The 24,097-nt window shown below is 41.7% G+C and overlaps 1 protein-coding gene across 6 annotated transcripts in view; it reads right to left on the bottom strand.

Moving 5' to 3' along the window:
• DGKB (diacylglycerol kinase beta) overlaps positions 1-24,097 on the bottom strand; it is a 609,664-nt gene that overhangs the window by 488,746 nt on the left and 96,821 nt on the right. For 5 of the 6 annotated variants that reach the window (XM_039912948.1, XM_029070029.2, XM_029070031.2 and 2 more), the window contains exons 3-4: positions 20,921-20,997; positions 13,679-13,699 (exon numbers count right to left, since the gene is read on the bottom strand). In XM_039912948.1, the coding sequence (XP_039768882.1) occupies positions 13,679-13,699; positions 20,921-20,997 (98 nt within the window). The remainder of the gene's footprint in view (positions 1-13,678; positions 13,700-20,920; positions 20,998-24,097) is intronic. The other variant, XM_029070032.2, reaches the window with a different exon arrangement.

Below are 24,097 nucleotides of genomic sequence, written 5' to 3'. Positions count from 1 at the left end.
GGTGGCCAACTGAGGGCTTAAGAAAATTAGCTCTTTCAAGAGCTAACGGAGATGTGAGCTCAGCCAGATCCCTTCTAATGGAATCCTTTTTTGGGTTCTAACCCAGCTTTGCCAATCGCCTGCTGGGTGACCTTGGGAAAGTGACTAAACTTCTCCCTGACTCAGTTTCCTCATTGGTAAAATGGGGGCTAAATATCTGCTCTCCCTTCTATTTAGTCCGGGAGCCCCATTTGAGAGAGGGACGGCGTCTGACCTGATCAGTCTTGTCTCTAACCCAACATTTAGAGCAATGCCTGACGCATACGAAGGACTAAACAAATGTAAGAATGATAATTAGTGTTATAATAATTATAGCAATCATAATTATCAATCACTCATATTTTCTGAATGTTTACTATGTGCAGAGCACTGTAATAAGGGATTGGGAGACTACAATATAACAGAGTTAGTAGACTTGTTCCCCATCCAAACGAGGTTCCAGTCTAGAGGGGGAGACAGATAACAATAAAAATAAATTAACTACAGATACATATATAAGTACTGTGGGATTGAGGGAGGGATGATGATTATGGCATTTGTTAAACGCTTACTATGAGCCAGGCACTGTACTAACTGTACTGAACTCATTGTATTAGAGAAGTAGCACTGCTTAGGGGAAAGATCCTGGGCTGGGAGTCAGAGGAAGTGGGTTCTAATCCCAGCTCCTCCACGTGTCTGCTGTGAGACCTAGGGCAAGTCATTTCACCTCTCTCTGCCTCAGTACCCTCATCTGTAAAATGGGGAATAAGACTGTGAGCTCTAAGTGGGACTATCTGATTACCTTGTATTTACCCCATTGCTTAGAACAGTGCTTGGCACATAGTAAGCGCCTAACCAATACCATCATTATCAGTATTATTATCATTATTATTACTATGCACTTGGGTGGATACAAGCAAATCAGGTTGGACACAGTCCCTGTCCTGCGTGATGGGACTCACAGTTTCGATCCCCATTTTACAGATGAGGTAGCTGAGGTCCAGAGAAGTTAAGTGACTTGCCCAAGGTCACACAGCGGAAAAGAGTCAGAGCTGGGATTAGAACCCATGACCTTCGGGCTCCCAGGCCCGTGATCTATCCACAGGGCACTCTGCTTCTCTATAAGGGTGCAAATCCAAGAGGAAGGGCAATGCAGAAGGAAATAGAAATGAGGGCCTAGTCCGGGAAGGCCTCTTAGGTGATGTATCATTAGGAAGGTTTTGAACGTGGGAAGAGTGATTGTAAGATATGAAGGGGGAGGGTTTTCCAGGCCAGAGACTGGACCTGGGGGAAGGGACAGGTATGAGATAGACAACACCGAGGTACACTGAGTAGTGAGGAGTTTGGTGTTAGAGGAGCAAAGTGTGCAGGCTGGCATGTAGGAGGAAATCAGGTTCAAAACATAACTCCCCGAACTTTCCACCCAAACCCTGTCCCTCTCACTTTTCCTACACTGTAGGCAGCACCACCATCCTTCCTGTCTCACAAGCTTGTAACCTTGTGTTTATTCTCAATTCATCTCTCTTACTGAACCCATACGTTCAATCTGTCACCAAATCCTGTCAGTTCAACTTTAACAACATTGGTAAAAGCCACCCTTTCCTCTTCATCCAAACGACTACCAAGTTAATCCAAGTATTTATCATACACAACATTAATTACTTCATCTGCCTCCCTGCTGACCCTCTATGCCTCCTGTCTCTCCCCACCCAAGCCCATACTTCACTCTACTGCCCAGATCTCTTTCCTACAAAAAAGTTCACTGGACATTTCTGCGCTCCTCTAAACCCCCCAGTGGTTGCCCATCCACCACCACATCAAGCAGAGACTCCTCACCACTTTAAAACCTTAAAACACTCAATCACTTTGCTCCCTCCTACTGAACCTTCCTGATTTCCTATTATAAATGAACCGGCAGACTTTGTTCTTCTAATGCCAACCTACTCCCTGCTCCCCTGCTGTTGGACCTTGGACAAGTCACTTAACTTCTCTGTGCCTCAGTTTCCTCATCTGTAAAATGGGGAGTGAGACTGTGAGCCCCACAAGGGACAATATGATTACCTTATATTTACCCCAGTGCTTAGAACAGTGCTTGGCACATAATAAGTGCTTAACAAATACCATTATTATTATTATTAATATTATTAATCCTCCTTTAAGTCCTCCTTTTCTCTTATTCCTTCTGCATCACCCTTGAACTTGAATTTATACCCTTTATTTGTCCCTTCCTCAGCCTCTCAGCACTTATGTACATATCCATAATTTATTCATGTCTATTAATGTCTGTTTCCCCCACTAGACTGCCACTGTCCATTGTGGGCAGAGACTGTGTCTGTCAACTCTGTTTTACCGTACTCTCCCAAGCAGTAGGTACAGTACTCTGCACACAGTAAGCATTCAATAAATATGTCTGATTGATTTGATCACTTTGAAGCTTAATTACTTATCTCATTTCACATGCCAGATACAGCATGCTTAGTAATAAATTCTTATTCATCCGTTTTAAGAATACCTGGATCATATTTCAGACAAAACAGAAAGTAGACAAACTCCTAAAGACAATGCTCATCATCACATGGCATGACTGTACATTTCCAATACTAAGTAGTCCCATGTTATGTATTTGGAAAGGACATACTTACAATGGGAAATCTCCCTGAAGTCATGACTATTATATCAGCTCCTGGCTCACCTCCCTGCCTTCCATCTCTCCCCAGTCCAGTCGTCACTTCACTCTCTGTTGCCCGATTCGTATTTCCAAAACAATGTTCTGCCCACATCTCCCCCCATCTCAGAAACCTCCCATGGAAGCTCATTTCTCTCCGCATCAAGCAGAAACTCTCAACAACTCATTTTAAGTCACTCACTCAGATCTCTCCCTTCTAAATTTCATCACTCAATTATATTTATTGAGCACTTACCACGTGTAGAGCTCTGTTATGAGTGCTTGGATGAGTACAGTACAACAAAATTGGAAGAAATGTTTCCTGCCCATAATAAGCTTACTGTCTAGAAGTTTTATCCACTCTTTTCTCATCACACTCCAGCTCACTCTTCTTATTCCTTTCAAGCTCACCTACTACTCTACCTCATGTTCATTTCTCTCACCGCCACTTTCTTCTCACAGTCCGTCCCACCCTCCAACCTGAAATTCTTCTGTTCTCATATCTGACGGCTCACAAGAAGAAGATCAAAGACTCATCGTTCATTCATTCCACAGTATTTACTGCATGCTTACTGCGTGCAGAGTACTGGATTAGTTGTTAATACATAAAGATATCATTTTGCCCTCTGGGAGTTTATAATTGAATGGGGGAAATGAATGAGTGAACACAGGGGAAAGATAGAGACTATATACAAATGATAGACAAAAGCAATTAAATAAATTGAAGGATAACTTCATGAATATGGAAACAGATCATGGTGAGGCAAAACACGGTCTCTCTCAAGCTTGGAACTCCTTTCCATTTCATATCTGACAGGTCACCACTCTTTCCAGCTTCAAAACCCTCCTAAACTCACATCTCCTCCTAGAGGTTTTCCACAGTTAAGGCCTTATTTCCCCTACTAGCCCCCCCGACTCCACGTTGATAATGAGCTTGGCTATGTACCCCTTAAGCACTTTGATACTCACCCCAGCCCTATAACACTTATGAAATAGTCTTATACCCTTTTTATTTCCCCTATAATATTTGTGGTATTTGCTAAGCCCTTATTATGTGCCTGGCAGTATACTAAGCTTTGGGGTGGTTACAAGCAAATCAGGTTGGACACAGTCCCTGTCCCACTTGGGGCTCACAATCTGAATCCCCATTTAACATATGAGGTAACTGAGGCACTGAGAAGTTAAGTGACTCGCCCAAGGTCACACTGTAGTCAAGAGTCAGAGCTGGGATTAGAATTTCTGACTCCCAGGCCTGGGCCTTATCCACTAGACCTCGCCTATTCCTTGTTTAACATAGGGGAAAAACGAATCCTGTTGTACTATAATTTTCCATATGCTTAGTGCAATGTGCCGAACATAGGTAGGAATTCAGTAAATACCACTGATTGACTGATTGGAGGAGATTCACTAGGGAATTCATCCTGTAGGGGGATGAGGAGGGTTGGTTGGAAAAGGACAACAGGAACTGGAAAACTCAAGGAGAGAGTCTGTTCTAGTCAGGAAGAAAGGTTTTATAAACCTTTTATTTCTTTAATCTCACCTAAAAAAGTACCACCAAGAATACCTTCTTATTAATTCTTCTCCAAGAAGTATAATTATAAAATGGTTACCAATGAATAAAGAAAGATTTGTTCTGTTTTATAACTTCTTCTAATTCCTTCATATCCGTATAATTATCTGCTCACTGAGAATCAACTCTTCCCTCTACTGAATAATGGAAGGCATTAGTGGCTCAAAACTTTCACACTGTGCTTATTTAAGCAGGTTCAAAAACTGAGGTCTATTTTAAAAATGTATGGAAACTGCAAGGAGTGAAAGCAATAGCAGATCTTGAGATCAGCAAAATGCACTATATTGTATCCATAACTCAACTGCCATATTAACTCTCTAGCCAGAGATAAAAGGTGGGATGTCCTTTACCTGGCAGAATGACATCACTTCTTCCTCTCTTCCTCAAAAATTGAAAGATAATGAAGGAAAACATAACAATTTATCACGATTTCCAAAGGAGAGTAAGTTTTGTTTTGTGGGATTCAGGAAATGAAATTTCATGATTGAAATTTCATGGTTGATCAATTAATGTCATTTACTGAGTGCTTACTGTGTGTCAAGCACTGTACTAGGTGCTTGGGAAAGAACAATGGAGTTGGTCTACATGTTCAGTTCCCACAAGAAGCTCAAAGCCTAGGGGAGAAGACAGACATTAAAATATATTATTGATGGGGGAAATGGGAGAGTATAGGGATATGTATTTAAGCCCTGTGGGTTAGGCCGCTTTATGAACACAGTATTTTCTCAGTCAAACGCCTGTGCCAAATTCTGGAAGCTTCTCTGTTTCCCTGTTAAATGTGTCCACATTTTATAGTTATACGATGAGATAGAATTAAACCTGCCTAAGGAAGTCCAGGCTTTGGTTTCAGAGACGAGTGAATGTTTTTACAGGTGGTCTCCCTGGCAGATTTTATCCCAACATAATTAATTAATTTGAGTATGTAGTGTGGTCTGGTGGAATGAGCATGGACCTGGAAGTCAGGAGACCTGGGTTCTAGGCTGGGTTCTGCCACTAGCCTGCTATGTGACCTAAGACAAGTCACTTACAAGAAAAATATATTGGATTTTTCACCTCTGTGAGACTCTTTGGTGAGAGGAGACTATCCTTCCACCCAACCAGGTTTTCTCACTCCTGAGGTTTCCCCTTACTCATCTATCCATCAATAAATCAATGATGATATTTATTGTGTGCTTACTGCATGCAGAGCACTCTACTCTCTATGCTCATTAATGTTGACCTTAAATGTCTCGCGATTTCTAAGTATTTACTTTCCCCTTCAAATATGAATTTTCACATTAAAAAAAAAAGTGTTTTATCCTTTAACTAGACCTGAAATATTCCAGGAGACAAACCATTCATAGAAATAGATATTCTTAGGACACTGTTCACGCACACTTTTTTTTTTTTCACTCACAGCATTTTAAAGAATGATAATTAAAATTCCCGAAATTTGAACACAGTATTATTTTTTTCTCACACCGAGCTATGTGGCCTTCATTATCTGAGTTTTATTACATTGTGCTAATTGTCTGATTATTATACAGGGCACACTGCTTCCTCGTGATTCTGAGAAATTATTATTGTATATTGCACTGCATTTGGAAAATAGAGGTCATGAAAAAGCTGTTTGTAATTCTTACTTGTAAAGTTCAGTGGAGGAAAAATGGTTCTAGTTCAGGAAAAGAAAGCCAAGGACACCCCACCTTCCAAGTGAAACTAACTGCAGTATCAAACAAGTTCAGACAATACGCCTTGGCTTTGTGTACTAGAAGCACAAATCATCCTATTACAGCAAATTCTTACACAGCATAGCTGCAAACACACTAGGGCCCCAGTTACCAGCAAAAGACTCATTGTCTAATTCCTGGAAGACACTTTCGACCAGAAGCCTTAAAAAATCTATAGCCTCAGTGAGGCCGCTCTGCCTTTCTCCTCCCTTTGATGCTTCCCTCTAATTTCTATGTTTGGTTGTTGCAATATTTCAGGAATATTTCAGTGATTACGCTCTGCACTCTTTGGTGGTTATCTGGAAAGAGAATCTCCAGAGTGATTCAGCATAAACTGCCATCACAGTGGTCAGAAGTTCATAGGTAAACTGGGGAAAGGAGAAACAAGAGGTGAAAGGGAGAGGGGAAGAAAGGGAGAGATGAAGGCAGGAAAGAAATGAAGGAGTGAGGAACCGAAGAAGAGATTGAGGGAGGGAAGGAGAAGAGAGAAGAACGAGGAGGGAGAAAGGTAGAGGAAAACATTAGGAGAGGAGAAGGGGGAAGAGGTAAAGAGAGAAGAGAGGAAGAAAGGGAGAAAGAAAGAGAAAAGGGAGAGAAAGGGAGGAAGAAAGAGGAGAGGGAAGGAGGGAGGGGAAGTGGGGGTGGAGAGGGGAGAGGTAAAGAGAGAAGAAGGGGAGGAAGAAAGAAAAGGGAGGGAGAGGAGGGCAGGGGAGGGGAAGGTGGAGATAAGAAAGATACCTAGAGAACAGGAAGAGGAGGGGAAAGAAAGGGGAGAGGGAGAGAGAGGAATGGGAAGTGGAGAGAAGAGAGGTGAGGAGAGGAGAGAGAGGGGAACGAAAAGGGAGATAAAAGGGAAAGAAAGAGGAGGGGGGAGAGGTAAAGAGAAGAGAGGGATAGAGGGGTAGAAGAAAGGAGAGAGGGAGAGACAGAAGGAGAGAGAAAAAGACAGAGGGAGAGAGAAATGAGAGAGGGTGGGAGAGGGGGAAAGAGAGCAAAACTGAGATAGTGTAGGAAAGAACAAAAGGATGAAAAAACAGGTCAACATAGAAACTGGTAGAGCCAGCCCTATTTGTAGATTTCTCTGGCTGGGATACGACCACTCTCAAAACTAATGTAAAGAATATTTATAGGCCATAATGAAGGAAGAGTTGGAATTAGGAATTGCTATTATTCTATGCACTTGGTTTTATTACATAAACAAATATTCTTAAGGGATTGCTTGTGGTTATTGCATTCATTTAATTTATGACTCAAATAGGATTCCAAACCCAAGTCCCTAGAAGTCGATGGCCACAATATTACATATGTCCCTGCTGTTTGCAACCTAATATTTTGACCTAATTCGTGCTATTCCCAATTGGTATTCCAAATTGTTCATCTAAAAAGGGCACTGAGCAAACTGGTTTTTAGCAGTTCTACATTAATTCTACTAGTTCTACTACAGGGGAGCAGCATGAGTTAGTGGATAGAGCAGGGGCATGGGAGTCAGAAGGTCATGGGTTCTAATCCCAGCTCTACCAAATCCCAGCTCTACCACTTGTCTGCTGAGTGGACTTGGGCAAGTCATTTCACTTCTCTGTGACTCTGTTAACTCATCTGTAAAACTGGGATTAAGACTGGGAGCTCCTTGCAAGACAGCGGCTGTGTTCAACTTTATTTGCTTGTAACCACTCCAGCATTTAGTATAATACCTGGCACATAGTAAGCGCCTAAATTATATAATAATAATAGCAATTATTACTAATTGTTTAGAGCCAAAATTGTCTAGGGAAACTCCAAGTAAGTATCAACAGTCACAGAGCCTGAGGATTCCTAACTAGGGTTGAAGATCTGGGCCCCCCAATCTCCCCAGCCCTACCTGTATGTCCCCAGTTGATGAGCTGCATTGTACTCTCCCAAGTGCTTAATACAGTGATTTACACACAGTAAGTGATCAATAAATGTGACTGAGTGAATGAATGAATCTAGTGTCCTTATTCTGTTCTACTCACATACGTCATGAAAGTGTGTCTTAAAGGACCATAAGTAGGGCAGTTAAGAGACGTGACATGGCCTAGTGGCATTGCTAATGTTTTAATGAGATGTTCTTCCCCTTGACTCTATTTATCGCCATTGTTCTCGTCTGCCCGTCTCCCCCGATTAGACCGTAAGCCCCTCAAAGGGCAGGGACTGTCTCTATCTGTTGCCAATTTGTACATTCCAAGCGCTTAGTACAGTGCTCTGCACATAGTAAGTGCTCAATAAATACTACTGAGTGAATGAATAAGCATGGACTTGGGAGTCAGCGATGTGGGTTCCAAACCTGGCTCTGCCACGAGTCCGCTGTGTGATCTTGGGCATGTCACTTCACTTCTCTGCAACTCAGTTTCCTCATTTGTAAAATGGGAATTAATCCTATTCTCTCTCTCCTACTTGGGACAGGAACTGTATCCAACCTGATGAACTTGTAACTACCCCAGGGATCAGAACAGTGCTTGGTGCATAGTAAGTGCTTAGCAAGTACCAGAATTCTTGCTGTTATTATTATTACCTAGACTGTAAGATTCTTGAGAGGAGGGATCAGTTCTATTGTTGTCTGTCTCCCCCTTCTAGACTGTGAGTCCGTTGTTCAGTAGGGATTGTCTCTGTGGCTGAAATGTACTTTCCCAGTGCTTAGTAAAGTGCTTTGCACACAGTAAGCGCTCAATAAATACAATTGAATGACTAAATGAAATCTATTGTACTGTACTCTCCCAAGTTCTTAGTACAATGCCCTGCACACAATAAAAGTTCAATAAATACTATTGGTTGATGGATTAATGGAGCACTGAGCTGTCCAGCACATTCTAAAGAGTGGAAGGAATAATCCTTATTTCCCAGTCTCCTCCCCCATCACTTTCAAAACTCTACTGTTTTCTAATAATAATTATAATAATGATGGTATTTGTTAAGTGCTTACTATATGGCAAGCACTGTTCTAAACACTGGAGTAGATTCAAAGTTCTCAGGTTGTCCGACGTGGGGTTCACAGTCTTAATCCCCATTTTATAGATGAGGTACCTGAGGCATAGAGAAGGTAAGTGACTTGCCCAAAGTCACACAGCTGACAAGTGGTGGAGGCAGAATTAGAACCCACAACCTCTGACTCCCAAGCCCATGTTATTTCCACTAAGCCGTGCTGCTTTCTACTTGATATCCGAGTTAAACTGGGTTTGATGAATTAACATTTTATTTGTTTCCAATTCACTTGAGAACTGCCTAAAGGATTCAGTATAACTGAGTGATTTATAAACTCAGAGTTTGCATTAATATAGAAAATAGTGTTTATTCAAATATATATGTGTGATCACACAAAGCAATTATTAGAAACTTGACTCGAGACTTGCAAATGGCTTGTTTAGATTGGTGTTTGGTGAAGTCATTCAAATAAATTTATCTATGTGAACTTATTTAGCTTTCTAACCAAATAAACTGATTTCTTTTTCAAAGTAATGTGTGGAAGGCACCACAAGGCACAGAAACCATCACCTCCATCTGATAACAAATTGGATTCTGCCTAGAGGGGGTAATTTGTTATTTCTACGGATTGCAGTTAAATATCTTAACAGGTAACAGAGAGCGCAATTGGAGTGTGTTCCCCAAAACTTGTATAACTGCAATCTTTATCATCATCATCATCATCATGAGTGGTATTTATTGAGAGGACTGTACCAAGTGCTTGGGAAAGTACAAGAGAACAGAGTTGGCAGACGTGTTCAAGGAAGTGGTGACTGCCCGGATGGAGAGGAAAAAATGGATGCAGGAGACATTCTATAGGAGAAAACTTAAGGTAAGCATTTAGTACCGGCACAGAGAGTGTGATAGGCTATATTTATCGTTGACTTCTCCCAGACAGAGTTAGGATCAGTTTGACAAACAAAGTGACCTCGTTGAGAGAGCATGGGCTTGGGAGTCGGAAGGACCTGGATTCTAGTTCTTGCTCCGCCACTGTCTACTGTGTGACCTAGGACCTACTGTGTGCCTCTGTTACTTCATCTGTAAAATGGAGATTAAGGATGTGAGCCCCATATGAGACATGGAATGTGTCCAACCTGATTAACTTGTATCTACCTAAGAAATTAATACAGTGGCTAACACTTAGTAAGAACTTAACAAATATCAATAAAAAACAAACAAACAGGAAGGTAAAGTGCCAAATTCAGCATTGATAAGACGGTGAGACCCCCATTTAAGAAGCCTAACTATTGTATTTAACAACCACCTGAAAATAAGATGATAGTTCGATCAAGATTCATTCATTATAAAAATTAAGATTCTCAGGGGAGAATCAAAATTCATTTTTGTTTTCTGTTACAAGGTCTACTAAGAAAAGGTCATTTTGCTCTTTTCCTTTAACAACTGTAACAATAATAGGCTCCAAAATGTGTACAGTGCTCTGATTTTTCCTAAATGCTTTCATATAAATGATTCCCTTCATCTTCACAACATACCCTTGAGATAGGGAGAGGCAGGTAATAACATTTCCGCTTTACACCAAGGTCGAGAGAGATAAAGTGACTTTCCCGAGGTCACACAGCAAGTTAGTGCCAGGGCCGAGTCTTGAAGCCAGGTCGTGTGATGCCCAAATCCATGCCCTTTCCACTAGGCCGCGTTGTCCTCCCAATGATGCCGATTACACTCTTAGCTAAAACGTCCTTCCTGTGTCAGCCATATGCTTAATTCTCGACCTTGGAAACTCGTTGAACAGTTAGCTGGTCATCGCTAGTCTTACGCTAACTTCTGACGTACTTGAAAGTTTTTACGGCAACCCCTTTTCCATCTAGAGGGTCTTCTAGACTTTACTCCTTCATCCTAATCCTCTGAACTGGCTGTTCTGGTCCTCTCTACCTTTGCTCCCCACCCTCTGAACCCCAGCCACACACTTCCCTCCCCTAATACCAAATTATTTGCTGGGCTACAGTTTTGCCTCTCTCTCTCTCTCTCCATCACCCCTTGGTCTCACTCTTCCATCAGCCTGGAACTTCCTCCCCCCGTCACATCTGATGGACCACCACCCTCTCCACCCTCCCAGCCCTACTAAAATTGTAATTTCTCCAGGAAGATTTCCCTGATTAGTCTCTCATCTCCTAATCAATCAATAATATTTACTGGGTGCTTTTTATGTGCAGCACACTGGATTAGACACTTTGGAGACTACAGAATTGGTAGACACAATCCTTGCCCATAAAGAGCCTGCAGAGTACAGGGACAGACAGACATTAAAATAGCTTAGGGATAAGGAAAATAGAAGAGTTTAAAATATTTGCATAAGTATTGTGGAGCTGGGGTATCAAAGTGCTTAAGGTATACAAGGTCAAGTTCATAATCGATGCTAACTTCACTTCTCGAAATCCAACCTATTTACTCTTCCTCGATCTTTCCTATAGTACCGCTGATCCCTTGCCCACATTCTGTCTTTGGCTCAGAACTCCCTCTCCCTTCATATCAGACAGACAATCACTCTTCCCACCTTCAAAGTCTCACTGAAACCACTTCTCTGCCAAGAGGCCTTCCCCAACGAAGCACTCACTTCTCCCGTTCCCTCTCCCTTCTGCTTCACCTTTATACTTGGATTTCTATCCTTTATTCACACCACCTTCATCCCTGCAACACTTCTGTACATGTCCATAATATATTTTAATGCCTGCCTCCCTCTCTAGACTGTAAGCTCCTTGTTAGGAGGGAACACTTCCATCATGTTTGTACTCTCCCAGACATTTAGTGCAGTGCTCTGCATGCAATGAGTGCTTGGTTGATGCAGAGGGGAGAGTGGATAAGAGAATAATCTGGGAAGGCCTAATAGTGATGTGATTTTTTAGGAGGGTTTAGAAGATGGGGAGAGAAGTGGACTGTCGAAAATGAAAGGGGAGGGAGTTCCAGGCCTAAAGGAGAATGTGGACAAGGAGTTGGTGGAGGGATAGGAGAGATAAAAGGATGGAGAGTAGGTTGGTAATAGAAGAGCAAAATGTGTGGGTTGTAAGAGGAGATCAGTGAGGTTAGGAAGGAGGGTAAAAACTGATTGAGTGTCCTAACTCAGATGGTAAGGAGTGACTGTTTGTCGGGGAGGTGGATTGGCAACCATTCGAGATTTTGGAGGAGTGGAAAGGTATGAACTGACCACTTTTTCAGACAAACAATCAGGGCAGCAGAGTGAAGCATGTACCCAAGAAGGGAAAGGTAAGATACATATAGGACAGAGAGAAGACAGGAAATGATGAATGCTTGGATCAGTATGGGAGCAGTTTGGGTGGATCTGAAAGGGTGGATTCCAGAAATGTTGTGAGGGTAGAACTGACAGGATTTTTGACAGATTTAATGTGTGGGTTGAATGAGAGAGAAGAGGTGAGGATAGAGCTAAAGTAATGGGCTTGTGAGACAGCAAGATTAGTGGTACTCTCTTGCAGTGATAGGAAAGTCAGAGGGAGGACAGAATTTGGGTGGGAAGATGAGGAACTCTTCTTTAGGCCTGTTAGGTTTGAGATTTCAGAGGGACTTTCAAGTAGAGATGAGAGACTGGAGGAAATGTACAGTGTTTGACACATAGTAAGTGCTTAAGAAATACCATAATTATTAAATGAGAGACTACAGAGGAGAGGTGTCAGGGCTGGAAAGGTAGACTTGGGACTCAACCACATAGAGATGGTAGCTGAAGGTCTGAGAGCGAATGAATGTGTTCTCCAAGAGCATGAGGTAAATGGAGAACAGAAGGGCATCCAGAATTGAGCCTTAAGGGACTCTCTCAGGTAGAAGATGGGAGGCAGAAGAGCAGCCTATGAGAAGCAGTCAGTGATAGGAGGAGAATCAGGAGAGGAGGGTGTCGGTGAAGCCAAAGTTATATAACATTTCCAGGAGAAGAGGCTGGTCCACAGTGTCAAAGGCAACAGCGAGGTCGAGGATGGTGTAGTGGCCATTGGATTCAGCAACAATTATGGTATTTGTTAAGTACTTACTATGTGCCAGACACTGTATGAAGCTTGGGCTTGGACACAAGCAAATTGGGCTGGACCCGCTCTCTGTCCCATGTGGGGCTCACAGTCTTGATCCCCATTTTACAGATGAGTTAACTGAGGCACAAAGAAGTATAGTGACTTGCCCAAGGTCACACAGCAGAAAAGTGGTGGAGCTGGGATTGGAACCCATGAATTTAAGGAGTTCATTGGTGACCTTAGAGAGGACTGTTTGTAGGGAGTTGAGGAGAGAGTTGGAGGAAAGAAAGGGGGGCCAGCATGTTTTGACAATTCACTTGAAGATTTTGGAGAGTAATGGTAGGAGGGAGATGAGGAAAAACCTGGAGGGTGTCATAGCATAAATAAAGGGGTTTTTCCATCAGATGATTAGATAAACTTGTTGGACAGCTTCACTGCTAAATTGTCAGCTCCTAGAGAGCAAGAATCATTTAATTTATTAAATCTATTAACCCATTAATATCATAAATCTATTAATTTATTATTCTGAATGAGTCTGGGACAATGGTAACTCGCCATTTTCTGAATGCTGACACATGAAACACTGTGGAGGTGCCATACTTAATGCAATATAGCTTATTTTCCAGTCCTAAAAGTAGACCCAAATGATAATGTCATTGCATGGATTGACCAATTCACGCATATACTAAAATCACAGGGCAGAAGAAAACATGGCTTATATCAATAACATACAAAACAGATCCATTCACTCAAATAAAGAAAATGTTCTTACTTGATTAAGAATGTCTTGTTTCTGAAGTGCATGCAAGGAAAAAGAATACACATATTAAGGTAGAGCAATAGTTTTCTTTTACCTCAAATTAGGTCTGAAAGAACTTAAGGTTTAGTTGCATAGAGAGGTTTGAGAGACAGACACTCCATAATGATGTGTGTCATAACATTTTGTTTCCTTTACATTGCAAAAAAAGAGTTCTTATCTGAATTCTGTTCTCTGCGAATGATATGGCAAGTGCACTTGATATTTCCACAAAGCGAGTTAAATTCTAACATTAGGGGAAGAGATTTTGAAGGCTCAAACCAAGACCTGAGGGAGAAAATGCAAAAATGGAGTACTTTAGTAGTGATAGCAGCAGGAATAGTAATAGTAGTAATAATATCTGACAATGACTCTCTCCCCATTCAAAGCCTTATCAATAATGATGGCATTTATTAAGCACTTACTATGTGCAAAGCACTGCTCTAAGTGCTGGGGTAGTATAAGGTAATCAGTGTGTCCCACATCGGGCTCACAGACTTCATCCCCATTTTACAGATGAGGGAACTGAGGTCTAGAGAAGTTAAGTGACTTGCCCCAAGTCACACAACTGACAAGTGGCAGAAGCGGGATTAGAACCCATGACCTCTGACTCCCAAGCCTGGGCTCTTTCCACTGAGCCATGCTGCCTTATTGAAAGCACATCTCCTTCAAGAAGCCTTCCCTGATTAAGGCCCCATTTCCTCTTCTCCCACCCCCCCTGACTTGCTCCCTTTATTCATCCCACCTCCCAGCCCCACTCCACTTCTGTCCAAATTTGTCATTTATTTATTTATGTTAATGTCTGTCTCTCCCTCTAGACTGCAAGCTCACTATTGGAAGGGAGTGTGCCTATTTATTGTTATATTGTACTCTCCCAAAGACTTAGTACTGTGCTCTGCATATAGCAGGCACTCAACAAATATGTCGGAATAAATGAATAGTAGTACTCCTTGTGTAGCAGTAATAATAATAATGTTGATATTTGTTAGAGCTTACTATGTGCCGAGCACTGTTCTAAGCGCTGGGGTAGATACAGGGTAATCAGGTCGTTCCACATGAGGCTCACAGTCTTAATCCCCATTTGACAGATGAGGGAACTGAGGCACCGAGAAGTGAAGTGACTTGCCCAAAGTCACACAGCCGACAGGGGGTGGAGCCGGGATTAGAACCCACGACATCTGACTCCTAAGCCCGGGCTCTTTCCACTGGGCCACGCTGCTTCACAGTAATAGTTTAGTAATAGTAATAGTAGTTGTAAAGTAGTATTTATTTCTTGCTGCTTGCAGAGTATCGTATTAAGTGCTGGGAAAGAACACACAGGTGGAAATTAGGCCTGATCTCTGGCCCTCAGGGGGCTTATGATTAAAAAATAAAAAGGCAACTGAGAGGAAGGGTGACAGACACATAAGGAGAGATGAAACAGAATAGTAAGACAACATAAAGGCAGGGATCACTGCCAGATATAAACACAGCTCCAAAGGATACTGTGGCTAGAGGAGCCGAATTTCGGGCTCCTGGTGATGAAGAGTCCAGTCAAATATGCAGCCGTAGTGACCGCTACTGCAGTTGGAGAATCTCCCTCCAGATCATAAGCTCACTGAGGGAAGGGAACAAGTCTATCGATTCTGTTGCATTTTACTCTCCCAAGCACTTAGTACAGTGCTCTGCACACAGACAGCTCTCCATAAATAATAATGCTTATAATAATACTGATGGTAGTTTTTAAGCACTTACCATGTGCCAAGTGGTGTTCTAAATGCTAGGGTAGACACAAGGTAATTAGGATGTCCCATGAGGGGCTCATAGTCTTAGTCCCCTTTTTACAGATGAGGTAACTGAGGCACAAATAAATTAAGCGGCTTGCCCAAAGTCACACATCTGACAAGTGGCAGAGCTGGGGTTAGCACCCATGACCTCTGACTCCCAAGCCCCTGCTCTTTCCGCTAAGCCACTTTGCTTCTAAATGACACTGAATGATTAAATGACATGGACATGGATTGAATGATATTGAATGACTGAGAATCCACTGGATTTGTCTTCTTGCGATGACAGCTATGCTCCAGTGACGAGGCAGGGGTCCAGCCTCTCCAGACTCAGAGGAATTATCATCTACAACACGGCGAACGGCAGCCGTCCCAGCTGATCCATCCCGGCCAGGGATGCTGATGCTTGTTTGGTGTTGGACGCCAGGCAGCGTGCCCAAAGACAGCAGAATCTGCCCAAGGAGGGAGAATATATACCTGTCTCTCCATACCCCCACCTCTTCTAATTCTCCCTCTGTCTCTCATCTACCTTTTCTTTCCATCCTCTATATCTCCTTCTTTTTCTCCTTCTTTCCCCCTCCTTACCTTCAGCCCCCAAATTCTTGGACAAATTAATCCGTATGGGCTGCTTCGCCTTCTTTTTCTCCCTCATTCCCCCTCCTTATCCTGACATTCAAAATGCTGGGGCAAGTTAGACCGCACGGGCCATCGCTTCAGGGAGGAAGACTGAAGGAGGGAAACTAGTCATTTCATTCATTCAGTCGTATTTATTGAGTGCTTACTGTGTGCAGAGCACTGCACTAAGCACTTGGAAAGTACAATTTGGCAACAAATAGAGACAATCCTTACCTAACAACAGGTACACAGTCTAGAAAGGGGGAGACAGATAATAAAACAAGTAGACAGGCATCAATACCATCCAGACAGTAGTCCCATACCTTACTCCCACCCCCCTTCACCTCACCCCTCACCCCCCAAAGATTGAGCCTTAGGGGCAGAACGGGTCTAGCCCTGGACATATCTACCCCAAGTCATCCCATTCTGTGGGGGACCCTGACTCTAATAGGCTTTTATTAGCATAAAAAGAGAAGCAGCATGGCCAAGTAGATAGAATATGGTCCTGAGAGTCAGAGGATGCAGGTTCTAATCCCCCCTCCACCACTTGTCTGCTGTGTAACCTTAGGCAAGTGACTTCACTTTTCTGTGCCTCAGTTTCCTCATATGTAAAATGGGAATGCAATACTCATTCTTTCTCCTACCTACACCATAAGGTCCCTGTGGGACAGGGATGTTAACTTTATTAACTTGTACCTATTCCAGCCCTTAGAACAGTTCCTGAATCATAGTAAGTTCTTAACAAATACTATCAGTAATAATGTTAAAAATAGTGGTATATGACATTTTTAAGAGAAGCAGCGTGGCTCAGTGGAAAGCGCACGGGCTGGGGACTCAGAGGTCATGGGTTCAAATCCCAGATACGCCGCTTGTCAGCTGTGTGACTTTGGACAAGTCACTTCACTTCTCTGGGCCTCAGTTCCCTCAACTGTAAAATGGGGATGAAGGCTGTGAGCCCCACGTGGGACAACCTGATGACCTTATATCCTCCCAAGCTCTTAGAACAGTGCTTTGCACATAGTAAGTGCTTAACAAATGCCATCGTTATTATTGTTATTATTAATGATTTTTATTGCTTCCCACAGCTCTGACAGTCCACTGGTGCGGTTGTGAATCCCAAAATGCAATAATTCTCATTCCAAGTAGCTCTTCCCAACATAACCCCCCCGACCTCTCAATAATTTTCTAGGGGTGATTCAGTAAGAATTTGCTCCACAGAGATGCGGGAAACTGATTTACAAAAGCTAGGAAATTGAATATGCCAGGGGCAGGCTCTCATTGTGTTGCAGCTGAGTCACGTTTAATAGCCAGCTTGTTCTTCATAAAGCTGACATCAACCCTTTGTAGATCACCCCTGCATTTGGAAGCCACCCCCATAAAAGGCGAATTCAACAATTTCCCGACCACTTCAGCAACAGCAACAAAAAAAAGCCATTAAGGCAAAACCAGAACATATTAGTCTCGCCTCCTTCACATTCAAGCTGTGTTGACTGAATCTAAAATATTAAAAATCACCGAGTTCCATGTTCCATGCTGATGAATGCAGTGTTTAGAGACATAGAGTGGGGATTCTTTTAAGCCCCTAATTATCATTATTTTTATAGATTGCATGGGGAGATATCTGGAGTCCACAGTGAGAAAATTGTCACTTGGCAAGCTATGATTCTGCTCAGGACATAAACAAAAAGGTAAAAGATTCATACCGAAGGAATCTGTTTAGTGAATTTATGCATCACCTGCAGAGTCTCTCTTGCATTGATTATAACCAGTAGATTCAAAACCGTTATGGCTGTGGCCTATCCAAGCAATAGAAACTAACATGATCTCTTTAGTACTCTCTAGAAAGTCTTTCTCGCTAGAAGATGATTAAGAACCTTGGATGAAGTAATGGGCTAACCAGACCTCAGTGGTTAGAGTCAGTTCATGGCTAAGAATTTCTAATGATCTCTCACTGGCTGGTTGCTACAAAAATTCATTTCTACCAGTAGAAGCAATCATTATGTTGTCTATTATACTACCTTCTAACCCAGAAGCCCCTCTACAAATACATTTTGAAGGAGTTTCCATCATAAATTAGAATTGCCATGTAGATCAACAGCTAGGCTACCTTTCAATTTATCAATTGCTCAATATTTTGATAATGTGTTTCATCAGGCAATCTGTGAATTTATTTTAAAGGCATTAAATTATTAAAAGGGCTGACATCACATTTGTTTCTAACAATGAATTTGGTAATTAGTTCAATAAATCTACTCAGCAAAGACTGATAAATCTCCCTGAAATATATAATCTCTGAGAATGAATCCTCAGGGTCCTTCAGATAAGATATTAGCTTTGGCAATGAGGTTACTTTGTAAACAGTATGTTCCTTCTGAATTTATAGCCTGCAGCTATCTTTAGTTTTTTTTTTTTTTTTTGTCTACATGAATAAAATAGAAATCCCATATTTTTTAAAAGGAAAAGTGTTTTCTTTAACTTGATTTTTCAACCCGCTGAAATAAAAATATTTCAGTTAAATTGTCAGCCTCAATTATGTGTAACCTCCCTAAGGACAGGAATTTGGGATTTTCTACATCATTTGTACTCTCCCAAGCGCTTATTACAGTACTTGGACTTTTCTCCCCTTCATATCTGACAGTCCACTACTCTCTGCATCTTCAAAACCCTCCTAAAATCTCCAAGAGGGCTTCTCTCACTAAGCCCTTATTTTCCGTCCCCTCTGTGTCACCTGTGTATCTGTCTATGTAACTAAACAAACACTTTTCCGCTGACTCAAGTCCCACAGTTTTTATGTACATTTCCTTATTCATACATTCATTCATTTGGTCCTATTTATCGAGCCCTTACAGTGTACAGATAACTGTACTAAGCACTCGGGAGAGTACAAATCACCAATAAACAGACACATTGCTTGCCCACAATGAGCTTAGAGTCTATACTGAATGACTTCCTCCTATCTATCTTTTATTCTAACGTGTCTCTCTCTGTAGACTGTAAACTCACTGGGAGCAAAGATCGTGTCTACTAACTCTATTGTACTGTATTTTCCCAAGTGCTTAGTACAGTGCTCAGCACACCATAAGCCCTCAATAAATACAATAAATTGAATGATTGGTTGACTGCTCTGCACACAGTAGCTACTCAATGAATGCTAACTAATTGATTGAATCAATCTGTCAGCCAGATAATCATATTTATTGATATCTTACTGTGTGTGCAGAGCACATTCATTCACTCAATCGTATTTATTGGACGCTTACTGTGTGCAGAGCACTGTACTAAGCGCTTGGAATGTACAATTCAGCAACATTACTAGCACTTTGGGGCGTACAAATGTAACAACAGACATATTCCCTGCCCACTGTGAGCTAACAGTCTACAGGGGGAGATGGACATTCACACAAATAAATAAATAACAGATATGTACCTACTTACTGTGGGGCTGAGAGGGGGGATGAAGAAAGGGGACAAATCAAGGTGATGCAGAAGGGAGTGGAATTTTGAGCAAACAGCTTCCAGGGTTCAATTTGTGAAAGGATTATATCAAACTCAAATCCCTGCACCTTTCTTTATTCTGAGTTTGCCCACATTAGTCAAGATTTGCAGATCTGAGTGAATCCAAACACTCCAAAAAAAAAAAAAAAAAAAAAAAATGGAGTGCTGAATCCACGTACAATGGAGCGGGTGACTCCAGGAAGGGAACTTTTTAGAAAAGGAGAAAATGAGAAAGGAGTTGTGGGAATGAAACTAAGAAAGGATCAGATGAGTAGCCTGAAATCCAGGAAACAAAACTTCGTCTTGAAGGTGGTGCGAACAATTATAGGGCACTGGAAGAAATTACTTCTGCGAGGTGATGATTCCCTATTTGCTCATCACATTGTGAAAATATTAAAGGTAAAATGTCATGGCCCAACATCTCTCAACTAAGAGATGCAATCTACAGCCAAGATAGGAATTCCTCACTGAGGCTCTGGTATTAGTAGGAATGTGAAAAATATTCTAAATAATTAAAATAAGCACTTAAAATTGTGCCGCAAGTCTCTGGGAAAATAATTATATTTCACTACATTTAAAAATATTTTCCTGCTTCATGACTTCTGAATAAACCCTCTAACAAATATGCTCCCAGGTAAATTGGTGAATAATTGGTCTCATATCTGTTAGTGAATATTATTTTCCAAAATAAGATCGTTAAAAATAGGGACCGTGTCCTACCAGGTTATCTTGTATCTATCTCAGTGCTTATTTTTGTTTTATATTTTGGTTTTGTTTTGTTTTTTAAATGGTATCTGGGGTTAAACTCTTACAATGTTCCAGGCCCTGTACTAAGTGCTGGGGTTGATACTAGCTAATCAGGTTGGACACCATCCATGTCCCATACAGGGCTCACAGTATTAATCCCCATTTTCCAGATGAGAAAACTGAGGCCCTGAGAAGTGAAGTGCCTTGCCCAAGGTCACACAGAAGACAAGTGGTGGACCTTGGGTTTAGAACCTTTATCCTTTTGACTCCCAGGCCCGTGCTCTATCCACTAGGCCATGCTGCTTCTCCCCAGGCCATGCTTGGCCCTCAGTAAGTGCTCAATGAAAACCCCGGTTAATTAGCAAACATTCTTTCACCGACCCTTGTCTGTCTGGATAGAACATAATGCATTTTCAGAAGAAACAGCAAGCGCTAGAACACATATTTTCCTTAGAGTGGATTCATCAAGAATACCACCCCCACACTGTAGCAAATTGACTGTTTTTGATTTCATAAATGGATAATATTTTGTGTCTGCTATCAAACAAGTGCCAAAAAATCCCAAACTAAATAAATGTAAGCAAAAAAGGAAAATTACCCCTTCAGGATTGTACTTCGCAAGCACACCATTATTGTGGAATTCTTCAAGAACATCCTTGATTTTCTTAGTGGAATCTAGAAAAAAATGGAAAATATATAGTGCATTTACTCAGATGAAATATAGTTGGACTTCTCCAGTAACGAGAACTTTTTTCAAAGTGATTTTATACATTTACTTGAAGTTCTGCAGGGCATTTAAGTGAGACATGACAGTTGTAGAAGACTCTCAACAGAAACTAACCTCATGATATTTTAAGTCATTTTTTCACTCTCAGTGACTGGCACCTGTATTATTCTTTGTTCCTATGACTCTAGCCTGTGATCACATGATCACAGTATGATTGCAAGTATTTATTAGACACACGCAACACTGACTGTCCTAAACTCCTGGGTTCTAAGCATATTTTAAATGAGGACACACAATCCCTGCTGTCCCTGAAACTCGAGTAGATTCTATGGGTGGAAGATCTTCAAATATATTTTGCACTTTGCATTGTTCCAAGCACCTTGAAAGGCCCCGGAGAAAGGGCCAATCATTTGTTTATTGATATTAATTGACTGATTGATATTAAATGTCTGTCTCCCTCTCTATATTGTAAGTTCCTTGTGGGCAGGGCACATGTCTGAAAGCTCTGTTGTATCATACTCTCCCAAAGCACTTACCCCAGTCCTTTTCACACAATGCTCAAAAAGTGGCATTGATTGACTGATTGAGGTCCCGAACACATGAAGCATTCATTCATTCAATCATTCAATCATTCAATCAATCACATTTACTGAGCACTAACTGGGTGCAGAACACTGTACTAAACACTTGGAAAGTACAATTCAGCAACCAATAGAGACAATCCCTACCCAGTAACAGGCTCACAGTCTAGAGTGGGGGAGAGAAACAACAAAACAAAGCAAGAAAATAAGACACAACGAAGGACACCCATTTTACCAGCATGATACTACCAGGACTGTGAATCCCACACTGGCATTTTCAGCCACATAGGTACTCATAGATGACTTTCTCTGTCATTGGTGTCTTTGTTTCAAAGACAAAAAAAATACATATTTTTCTTTCACAAAACTATCTTTTAATCAACACCAGCATTCCAGGAGAAAAAGAGAATGGAAGCATAATGAAATGTTGGTCAGTTTGTTGGTAGCTCATTAATCAAGGACAAGGTCAGACAAACAAGGAAGTGCAGTATGGCTTGTGGGTTAGGACAAGCCAAATCTCCTCACTTTGGGCTTCAGAGCTGTCCATCACCTTGCACCTTTTTATCTCACCTCCCTTCTCTGCTTCTCCATCCCAGTGCGCACACTTCACTCCTCTGCCTCTCACCTCCTCACGGTACCTCCTTCTAGCCTGTCCCACCGTCGATCCCTGGTCCACGTTCTACCTTTAGCCTGGAATGCCCTCCCTCCTGAAAGCCACCAAACTAGCCCAGTTCCTCCCTTCAAAGCCCTTGAAAGCTCACCTCCTCCAGGAGGCTTTCCCAGACTAAGCCCCTCTTTTACTCTGCTCTCCCTCCCCTCTCCATTGCCCTGACACATTCCCTTTGCTCTACCCGGCCCCACCCCACAGCACTTGTGTATATATGTACATATTTATAATTATAATTCTATTTCTATTAATGATGCGTATATATCTACAATTATTTTTATTTATAATGATGCTACTGATGCCTGTTTACTTGTTTTGATGTCTGCCTCCCTCCTCTAGACTGTGAGCCCATTGCAGTTAGAGATTGTCTCTCTTTATTACTGCATTGTACTCTCCCAAGCGCTTGGTACAGTTCTCTGCACACAGTAAGCGCTCAATAAATGCAAATGAATGAATGAATGACACAGGCATGGAAATAGGACCTTGGTTCTAATCCTGGCTCCACTATATGTCTGCTGTGTGACCTTGGGCCAGTCACTGCACTTCAGTTACCTCATTTGTAAAATGGGGATTAAGACTATGAGCCTCTTGTGGAACAGGAACTCTGTCCAACCAGATTAGCCTGTACCTACTCCCGGGTTTAGTACAATGCCTGCCATATAGTAAACACGTAACAAATACCATAATAATAACTGTAATCAATCAACTCTATAATAAAATCAACAAATGTTTCTTTGTTATGCTGTAATGCAAGAGTTTGCCTTCACCTGCTTCTCTTGTTTCTCGATCTACGGCATTTGGATGCCATTCCTTCTGAAATTTAGCTAAGTACTTCACCCTTTTGCTCACATGTGAAATGGTCACAGCAGTCAAACACCATCATATTCTCTCAAAAGCAGTAGTCTGCAATCTTTTTGCGCAGTAAACCAAACAAAATGAAATCTTCAAGAAACTGTTGTGCAAATCTTCAAGAACTGTTGTGCTACTATTTGAATACACAAAACCACAGCCTAATTCATTGTGAATCTAATGGCTTTAAATGTCTAGGCAGCCTCCCTTCCTTGTCTCAAGAACCATGTTCAGTTCCAAGAAGGCCCAAACATGATAGTTTTCAGAACCCTATTCTAATGCAAGGAAAATATGTCACCTCAGTGTACCCCATAACAGAGCTGGAATGAAGAAAATCGTCTTTGAGATCCCAGATTTACGTGTTAAAAAAATAACATATCATCTTTATCTCAGTATTTGTTTTCAGCCTGCAATAGCATATTTTGGAAAAAACTCACTTTTGCTTGAATGTCTTCTAGCTCTCAGATAGAAACCTAAGATTTAAGAGGCCTTCCCAAACTAAGCACTTTAGTTCCCCTTTCCACCCTGCCCTCTGTTTTACCTATGCATTTGTTGGTCTATAACTTACACACTTGGATATTCCCCTCAGCCCCATGACACTTGTGTAAATAATCTTTTCTCCCTCCTACACTTCCTTCCAAATGCCTAGAACGAGTCATCTACACTCACTGCCTTGTATTCCTCAACTCCAAGTCTTTCCTGGACCCCCTACAATCTGTCTTCTGTACCCTCGACTCCACGGAAGCTCCCTTCTCAAAGGTCACCAGTGAACTCCTTCTTGTCAAATTCAGTGGCTCCTACTCTATCCTAATCCTCCTCAACCTCTCAGCTGCCTTCGACACTGTCGACCATCCCCTTCTCCTCAACACTTTATGCAACCTTGGCTTAACGGACTCTGTCGTCTCCTGGTTCTCCTCTTCTCTCTCTGGCCGTTCATTCTCAGTCTCCTTT

This window comes from Ornithorhynchus anatinus, chromosome 8, assembly GCF_004115215.2.
Source record: "Ornithorhynchus anatinus isolate Pmale09 chromosome 8, mOrnAna1.pri.v4, whole genome shotgun sequence".
Taxonomy (NCBI): Eukaryota; Metazoa; Chordata; class Mammalia; order Monotremata; family Ornithorhynchidae; genus Ornithorhynchus; species Ornithorhynchus anatinus.
This window is presented reverse-complemented; position numbering and strand designations above follow the sequence as displayed.